Genomic DNA, 8974 nt, shown 5'->3' with positions numbered 1-8974 from the left:
CGGGAGCTGCGTGCCCCTCGGCGGGGCCGCCATTTCTCCCTCACTGCAACACCCCGTCCGTCACAGACGCCATTTTCCGCTCAGGGTCATCCTTCCTCTCTCAGGGCTGCCATTGCTCTTTCAGGGCTCTCATTCCTCCCTCAGAGCCGCCATTTCCCCCTTAGGGTTGTCCCTCCTCCTTCAAGGCCACCATTTTTCCCTGAGGGTCATCATTTCTCCCTCAGTGTGGCCACTTCCCCCTCATAACAGCATCTTTTCCCCGAGGGTCACCATTTCCCCCTCATAACAGGACCTTCTCCCCCAGAGCCGCCATTTCCCCCTCAGGCTTGGCCCTCCTCCTTCAAGGCCACCATTTTTCCCCGAGGGTCATAATTTCTCTCTCAGTGTCGCCATTTCCCCCCTCATAGCAGGATCTTTTCCCCCAGGGTCATCATTTCTCCCTCAGTATCCCCACTTTCCCCTCATAGCAGAACCTTCTCCCCGAGAGCCGCCATTTCCCCCTCAGGGTTCTCCTTCTCCATTCAGGGTGGCCATTCCTGCCCTATGGTGAACACAGATGGGAACAGGAGCATTTTGAGCATTCCAAGAATTTCTATCCCCCATTTTTCCCTCTGCAGACACTTCAAGCTGAGCAGGGCTCAGTCACCGCCCTTCAGTCCTGCTCCACTTCCCCATTTTTCCTCAAGGAATGGCTCAAGCTGCCTGGACACATAGGGCTTACTTTAAAAAAAGGGCATTTTGGTTAAAACTGGGTCACCCAAGCTCACGTCAGACCCTTGGCACCCAGACACCTTCCCAATGACGCCACTGGGTTCCATATCCAGCCCCTGGCTCCAGCGATTCCCTCACCCATCCCAACAAGACATCATTAACTCAATGCCATAATTAGTAATGCTAAAAATAGCACCTTCAACCAGGCTATTTTTGCACCTGTTCATTATTTCTGCCTGCGTCTAAGCATCCTATTTAGGAAGGTCTTACAAAGCATTATTTTTAAGTATTTTCAGCCTGAATTCATTTCAGCCTCACCTGACTGCATTTTTATCAGCAAAGACTTCACACACTCCTCAGCTTTCATTGTATTTAATACCCTCCTGCATTAACATGCAAAAAATCCTCACTGGTGAATTGCTCAATACAACCCCCAGAAGAAGTGTGTCATGGCTGATTGCTTTTTTTAAATGCTGTTCACTTAGATAAATTGAAAGAGGTTAGAGGAGGAAAAGTAGGTTTTGTGAAGTGAGCTCTGTAATCCCCTCCTGCAGGCAGGAATGTCTGGAGACTCCTATCAGTGGAAAATGGGGAACTGATGGCTCTTGGGCAGCAAGTCCTCAGGGCTCCTGACTGAGCCCATCACCAAATTCTGAGTTTATCAGTTAAAAAAACAGGGAGAAAAGGGCAGGATGAAGCAATCAGCTCTTCTCTAACACAAAATAAAAAGGGAAGGAGCAGCTGAGATCAAAAACTCTTACCCTGCAATCTCCTGCCAGAAACACATTCAGAGTGTCAGCCTCTCCCAGCATTATTGTATTAATCCTCCTCATCACTGCGCTGCCACATTTTTGGGATTTAATTTGCAACAAGACCTCATTGCCCGTGAGGATCACACATCAATCTGCTTGGAGCAGAATGTGTCTACCTCCAAGCACCATAGTGGTGGTTTGCTCTGTGCACCAGGACAAATACTTTAGCCAAAAACATTCTGTTTCCCACAAAAAGTGCCACAGAGATTTGTTTTTCCACATTTCAGTGTTTTATTCTGTCTTGACTGATCTGGTTCATGTAAAAATGAGCAACACCACTGCTTTGAGCTCTTCATCTCCTCACTCCAGTGTCTATCCTTCTGTCTTCTCTGACGTGTCTCAGTGCTGAAACAAAACGGACACAAGAGAATTAGAAGGTGGATAAAGGAATGGAAGAGGGATATGGAAGAGGGAAACAGACAAAAAAAAAACAACTCAGGAGAGGGATGTTACCTGGTTGGCAAACTTGCTGCAGCATCCCTGGAACGCAGCTCTGGTCGCTCAGGATCCACTGGGCCTCCGAGGCGTGTGCCGGGTCCCTTCAGCCTGCTAAAGCAGAGAGGCATTAACAAAGAGCCCAGGGCAGAGGCTGCTCTTGCCCCCAAACCTCCCCACACAGCTCACAGCGCACGAGGGTCTCACAAGCCATCGCTGAACCCATCACACCACAAAGCACAGTCTGGGAAAAACTGTTCCGGGCCGGCTGCTGCCCGTGCTCAGCCAGCCCATGGATTGGATCCCCCTAAGCAGAGAGTTAACACTTGGACATGGCTGCTTAGGAAGTGTGGGCCATGGGAAAAAGTTAATGGCAACAAGTAGGATGGCAAAGAAAGCTACAATTAAAGTGAGCAACTTAATGAAGTCTAGGAAGAGTCTCAATAGATGAACACATATCGAGTCAGGGAGTTCGTTCCAATCTTGCTTCCGTACCTACAGCAAGACACGGCTGCATGCCCAACTCTGATCTGTGGAACTCAAGGTGTGCCACAAGCCAAAGGTTGCATACGGCATGGGTTAACGTTTTTCCAGCAGCTGACCAAAATTGTCAAAAGGAATATTTCACAGGTACATTAGACTTTCAAATGAGCTCTCAACAAGAGGAAGGATGCGGACATGAGCAAAAGGAGTTACCTCGAATTACAGGACTATTTCCACATATGAACTAGCCAAGAGAGCAGCTCTCGTCTCAGAGGTTTCTGTTGGAGGCACAACACTTCTTTTCTCCAAGGACACTGCAGTTTCCATTTGCTAGCAAAGAATTCTTAGAACTTGTAAGCAATGACACAGCTAAGCTAAGCCCGGCATTCCCCTACATCGCACACGCGCTCGGCACGCAGGGAACAGCCCAGGGACTACAGCACTTGGCTCTTCTCTACAGCTTCCCAGTGTAACCTACAGCAGCTTTGCAGGACACATCCATCATCCTTCCTAACATTCCAACTGCACTTCGCTCCTAGCACGCCCTCAGTTTGTACTTCCAGCCTCTACAGACAAGGTTTGACTACTTTATGTGAAATTTCTTGGCCAATTCAGATGTCAAGACCGATTTTAGGATTAAAATTCCAGCACGTCCGGGCAATCGTCCGGCCAGCTCTGCCACTGTCCCTAATCTCCTCCTCTCGCTCCCAAGACTGTTCTTCATCTCCAAGGGTTGTGTTGTGCAATGAAATGTAAATGTCAGGAGCAGAGTTCATTTCAGACGGTCTTTTAATAGGCTTCGTAAAGCCAAAGAAAACTGTATACAGGAATCCTTTACCACTTCAAATACAACAGCAATGGAATATGCATATTTCTTCCAGTAAAAAAGGACAATATAAATAAACATTTTCAAGAACCTCTTTATGGTTTGCAAGTCTAGTTCTGGGTCATTTACATCATTACAACAGTAAAAATACCGTTATGCGGGTTGAACATACAAGCATGTTTCTCTTTAGATATATCAAGGTGGTTTGCCTTCCAACGGAACCCAAGCTGCATTCCTACCTTGCTACACTAAAGGAATGTTACAAAAGACGAAGGTAATGCACTTGAAAAAAAAAAAAAAAGGAAGAAAAAAAAGTCCACAGCTTGTTCAGCTTCTAGTGAACATTGGTACAAGGTCCTTGCTAGCTCAAAAGAAACTGAATTGGGGCCCCAACTTAAAAAAAACAACCAAAAACGAACACCTTGGCTCATTCATGGAGGATAAAATAAAATCTGAAGTGCTTTCAAAAAAGATTAAAACCACTTGAAAGCAGAGCTTTCTCCAAGACAGTCTAATCAGACAGTCTTGTCTCAGAAGCTGCCAGGCTGTGTATGACAAGATCAGAACTGATAATACTACAAAAGTGAAAATACAAGTAGATGTACTACACAATAACCATTTCAGCGAAGCTCCAAAAATCTTTATAAATACAGCCATTGGAAGGACGATCTTGAGTCAGGAAGGATTTTTACTCGTTGTGTGTAGCTGAGGACAAGAAGCAGGCACAATTGTAAAGGCACTGAAGCAAAGACAAGTTCCAGCATTTTACTCCCTTTGCATTATTCCAAGGCTACGGCTACTTGGCTACTGAGATCCCCCACCCGCGGGTCAGTGCGTTAGGGCAGCCGAGTTTGGGCTCCAGGAACACCTTTTCTTTTTTTTTTTTTTTTTTTTTTTGTTAACACTTGCTTTGCCTTAGATCCGAGCAACTCCTGCACATGCATTAAATTAGAAATCTCCCGGCACCACCACACGTCCACAGCCTGAGCCTGCCCCAGCTGCAGGCTCGGGCTCAGCAGGTTCAGAGCTCCTACACTCAGCGCTCCCGCTCGAAGCACGACTTACCGTAACTGTCGTAGCTGTCTCTGTAGGAGCCTCCTGAGTTCCTGTCTCCATAGCCACCTTGACTCCTGCAGGACAAACACAACTTGCTTCACAGCTGCTCAAATCCTCCTCTGCTGCTTTGAGCCCCACCACAGCTTGCCCACCACCCCTGGTGCTGGCAGAGCCCTTACCTGCTATTATAGTAGTCTCTGGAGCCGTTATAGCCTCCACTTCTGGAATCAAATCTGCTGCCGCCATAGCCTCTGTCTCCACCTCCTTAGAAATACATGGAAATTAGGTTTTTTAACCGTTCTGACAAATGACACCCCCCATGCAGACATTATGAGTGACCCCCATGCACTCACCTCTGGAGAAGCCACGGCCCCGGCCTCGGCCCCCGCGGAAGAAGCCCCGGCCCCCCGAGGACCCCCCTCTGTAGCCACGGGATCTGTTCTCTGAGGACTTCCCAGCCTGGTCAACTCGGATCTGACGCCCATCTACAGACTAAAACACAACCACAGTTAGCCAGACTGAAATAATTAAATAGAAAGCACACGTAGAACAAGTTGCATGCCTTCTAAGTTGGCTGAACGGTGCCACGACTCGCTGCTTGTGAAATAAATAAGTATCTATTCCATGCCACAATTAAATCAAGTAGGCAAAAAACCGGATATATTAGGGAATATTATTATAATTTTCTATATTTTATTACAATATTATATATTATATACAGGAATGCTTATAGTCATATCTCAGTCATCCAGACCCCACAATGGAACTTTTTAGTTTTATTCCTAGTACATATACATATATGTATGCTCTTTTACATATTAACTCATATAGCCAAATTTTTCCCATATACACCCATATAATCTCATGTAAGATACTAGCATTAATCTATTTTTTCACACAGCCTGAACAGGAGCACACAGCTCTGATTCTCTTCCTGCACTATGGGAAATAAAGAATCAACTCCAAGGCCTTCTCACCTTTCCGTTCATGGCCATCATCGCATCTTTTGCATCATCGATATTTTCAAAAGTAACAAAGCCAAAACCTCTGGATCTCTGAGTCTCTCTGTCTTTCACCACCACAACTGTGGAAAGGAAAGACAGGAAATAAAAACCCATCAGCACCAGGGAAATTTAAAAGACTTAGGGAAACTATCTCCCATCGGGGCTCTGCAGCCTCACCTTCAGAAATCTGTCCGTATTTAGAGAAGACTTGCTCCAATGACTGCTCATTGGTGTCGAAACTGAGCCCGCCGACAAAGAGTTTTCCCTCATCTGACGCCATTCTGACCTGCCAAACCAACAGAACCGAGTCAGCGACTCAAAAAACTCACCCAATCCCCACGAGGTCTGAAACAATAAATCCTTTTAACACCACCTATAACAACACTGATGTGATCTCACACTCCCGGACGCCTGATGTGGTCCTCCAGTCTTACAAGGGGTCTCCCTCAGGGAGAGCGGGATCGAGGGCCCAGCTGGGGCTCCGCAAGGCTCAGGGCCAAGGGCAGGTGAGCAGCATTGGGACGGGGCCCCGGTAGAACCCGCGGCCGGGTCGGGTCCCGCCAACCCCCGGGAGGACCCCCGGTACCGGCCCCTCCGTGCCCAGCGCGCATGCGCGCCCGCATCGCCCCCTACCGGCCTGGCCTGGGCAGCGCCGTCCGCCGCCCCCTCCCTCCCGCCCGCCATTTTGCACGGCCGAGGCCCGTCGCCATTTTGTTTCCGCGCACGCCTTTCCGCCCGCCGCGGCCCCGTCCCCCACTCGGCCCAGACCGGCCCGATCCGCCGTGTCCCCCGTTCCTGCAGAAGGCACCGATCGGTGGGTCCGGAGCCGCGGCCTAGCCTCCCGCGGGACCCGACCCTGTGCCCCTGGGACACGGCTCCGCTCACTGCGGACCACCCGGCCCGGTGCGGTCGCGGCCGCCCCGCGCGACTGCGCTCACCGATAGCCGGGCGGTGCGAGGTCCACACAACACTTCAAAGCTTCAGCGAAATGTACGGCGAGCCTGGCGGGGCGGCGCCTTATAAACGCCCGCGCCTCATCCCGCCTATCTTATGAATATGCAGATGAACCCCGCCGCAAGGAGGGGCGACACGTCACCAAAGCGCTGCCGCCGCTGCCCCACCTGATTGGGCGGGATTTCATTAATATTAATGAACCACGGCGGGGGCGATAGTAGGGGCGCGCAAACAAAACCACAGCGTGGCCCCGCCCCCTCCACCCTCGCGGGGGCGGGGCGCAAGGAACTGCTCCCATTGGCTGCGCGCGCGGAGGCGGGCGGGGGCGCCCCTGTGAGAGGGAAGGAAGTGGAGGGCGCTGATTGGGCGGGGGGCGCGGTCGCCCCGCCCCTCTGGCTAAGTGGGCGTGTCCGGGCTGGCCCAGTTTCGCGCCCTTCTCGCACTGCGGCGGCGGCCGCAGACAAAGGGCCCCCTCAGGGGCTGCCGCCATCTTGGGCACCGAGCGCTGCCCCCGGCCGGGCTGCGGCGGCTCCTCCCGCTGCGGCCCGGCCGGTCACCGCCCCGCTCGGGAAACCCGTCCTGGCCCCGCGAACTGGCCGCCCTCCTCTCTATCCCATGGGGAATGATCCCTCTTTGCAGTGTTGTCCGACACGCACTTGGGAGATGATGGTGAGAAGTAGTCAAAGCAATAAAGTTTTCTTTAAAAATAAAAGTCTTTCATCAACCTCTTTTCCCAAAGATTGACATCTTTAAAAGCACATCCTGAGGTTTGACAAAGGTGAGAATGTCTTCAGCGCTAAAAACTTTGTGTTGAAAGAGAAAACTGCCAAAGCCAAAGACGTGTGTCAGCGAGAGGCTACGCAGCTTTGAAAGGCCGCAAAATAAAAATGGTCAGTGTTTCATACAATAACTACAATCTCATGTAGAAAAGTGTTTAGAAGCATTGGAGGAGAAGAGATGCACGTGAATAAATAGATTGGAGAGGAGGAGATGGATGGGAGGGAATAGCAGTGAGCAGGAAATGGGAAGGAAACGCGGCAAGGGAAGGAAACACAGCGAGGCTGTCACTGTGTGTGTCCTGTGACCAAGGACAGGACTGGACACATCAGGGCTCACTCTGTGTATCCCTGTCCCAGACACCTTTGCTGTGCCTTCAGAAACTCCTTGCAATTCACGTTGCAGTTCACAGATGGAGTTTGCAGCCACCAGCCTCCATCCTTCCTTCTGTCCTTCCTTCCCAGTATTTCCAGTCTGAGCCAGGCTGCACAGAACAAAATCACTGGAGTGCAGAAATCACCACTATTTGGTGACCAATTTCCAAACCAGGCACTGAGTCTGAGGAAAAACAAACCACAGGGAGATGCAAAGAAACCTGCCCACAACTGCTCATTTGAGCAGTGATCACCCATTCCCTGCCTCCCAGAGTGTGGAAATCAGGCTTTTCCTCCCTGGTTTGTTGTGATCCCTTTGGGATTTGCAGGAAAAGGGCAGTTTGTACATAGGTAATACAGTAATTACGAAACCCAGGGGCACCACATCTGTGGTTTTTCTGAGCTCACAGGGCCACAGGGACAGAATGCTGCCACCAAAGTGCTCAAAAGCACATAAAAACACCCAATATTGATGACACACCAGGCCAATTTTATTATTTTCCTACTATGAAAAAATTTTACTCACTTTCCTAGGCCTGGAGGAGGGAGCAGACCCGTCTGCTGTTAGTGCAAATTGATTTTTGCCCTTCAAGAGAGGAAAAGATTCCAGCCCTGCAATCACAGGCACAGCATTTTGATTAAATTAGAGACCCATTAACGTGAGCGTTTCTGGTCTGTGATGAGGGTGGATAAAGTGACCTTGATGCACAGAGAGCCATTTTCCAGCCTGAGGTGGTGAACATGCTCCAGATCACTCAGGGCAGGCATCAGCTGTGGATTTGACAATCCTCGTGGATATTCCACCATCAGGCTGCACACAGGGGCTGCTCCTCTGTCACCAGCCCAAGGGGCTCAGGGACATCCCTGCATGTCCCACAGGCTGGAAGCAGCCAGGCAGGCAGCTTGCACCACTCATTAGGGCAGTTAATTAAGCACTAAACAGCCCAAGATTAATCTCCTGCAGCACAAGGAACCTGGCCAGGGGTCCCAAACAGGCAACACCACGTAGGAGATGCAGAATTCACTCCTGTGTGAGTTCCAGACTGAGCACCCATGGGTGTTTTCCCTGGCTGAGCCGTAATTTCGGTCAGCTGGATATGGCTGTGAGCAGGGCTGAGTGACCCAATTTGGCAAAAGTGCCAGCACTTCCTCAGGGAGTGCAAATATCCGCTCTGGAGCGGAGCTGTTTGTGTGCACAGGTGCTGCCATGGGAAATGGTGACTCACCAGAGGCTGGAGGGAGCTCAGGGATCACCTGGAGCTCATTCAAGCAATCCCCTCACACATGACTGATGTTTTTATCACTTATTTTTTACAGCTTCCAAGGGCAGAGGTTGTAGGACTGAACATCCTGTTAATGATTTCCTGGAAGTTCTGCCTGTCCAGCAGAACATGGAAAGCGACAGGAGGAGTCCTGCCTTCATCCCGTGCCATTCCCACATCAGCATGAGCCTCTCTCCTGCCTCCAGCACATCCCACACCCGCCCAGCTCGGCCTTCTCTGGGGGTGCCCACCTTGCTGTGCTGTTTGTGGGGACCTTTCC

The 8974-nt window shown here is 50.4% G+C and overlaps 1 protein-coding gene across 4 annotated transcripts; it reads right to left on the bottom strand.

The window, feature by feature from the left end:
* Positions 1–1730: 1730 nt before the first annotated feature.
* CIRBP (cold inducible RNA binding protein) lies at positions 1731–6395 on the bottom strand. 4 transcript variants are annotated; one of them, XM_063161038.1, is made up of 8 exons: positions 6266–6394; positions 5505–5613; positions 5301–5407; positions 4677–4815; positions 4503–4587; positions 4333–4397; positions 1977–3972; positions 1731–1868 (listed from the first exon to the last, which is right to left on the bottom strand). In XM_063161038.1, the coding sequence occupies exons 2-7, from the start codon at positions 5605–5607 to the stop codon at positions 3956–3958; spliced, it is 516 nt and encodes a 171-aa protein (XP_063017108.1). In that variant the 5' UTR covers positions 5608–5613; positions 6266–6394; the 3' UTR covers positions 1731–1868; positions 1977–3955. The 4 variants fall into 4 exon arrangements, with proteins under 4 accessions (XP_063017108.1, XP_063017109.1, XP_063017110.1 ...); XM_063161039.1 differs by having other exon boundaries at positions 1977–2072; XM_063161040.1 differs by having other exon boundaries at positions 1977–2069.
* Between the last annotated feature and the right edge of the window lie 2579 nt (positions 6396–8974).

This window comes from Melospiza melodia, chromosome 7 (genome assembly GCF_035770615.1).
Source record: "Melospiza melodia melodia isolate bMelMel2 chromosome 7, bMelMel2.pri, whole genome shotgun sequence".
Lineage (NCBI taxonomy): Eukaryota > Metazoa > Chordata > Aves > Passeriformes > Passerellidae > Melospiza > Melospiza melodia.
The sequence above is the reverse complement of the archived record's forward strand: the minus strand, read 5'-3'. Positions and strand labels throughout refer to the sequence as shown.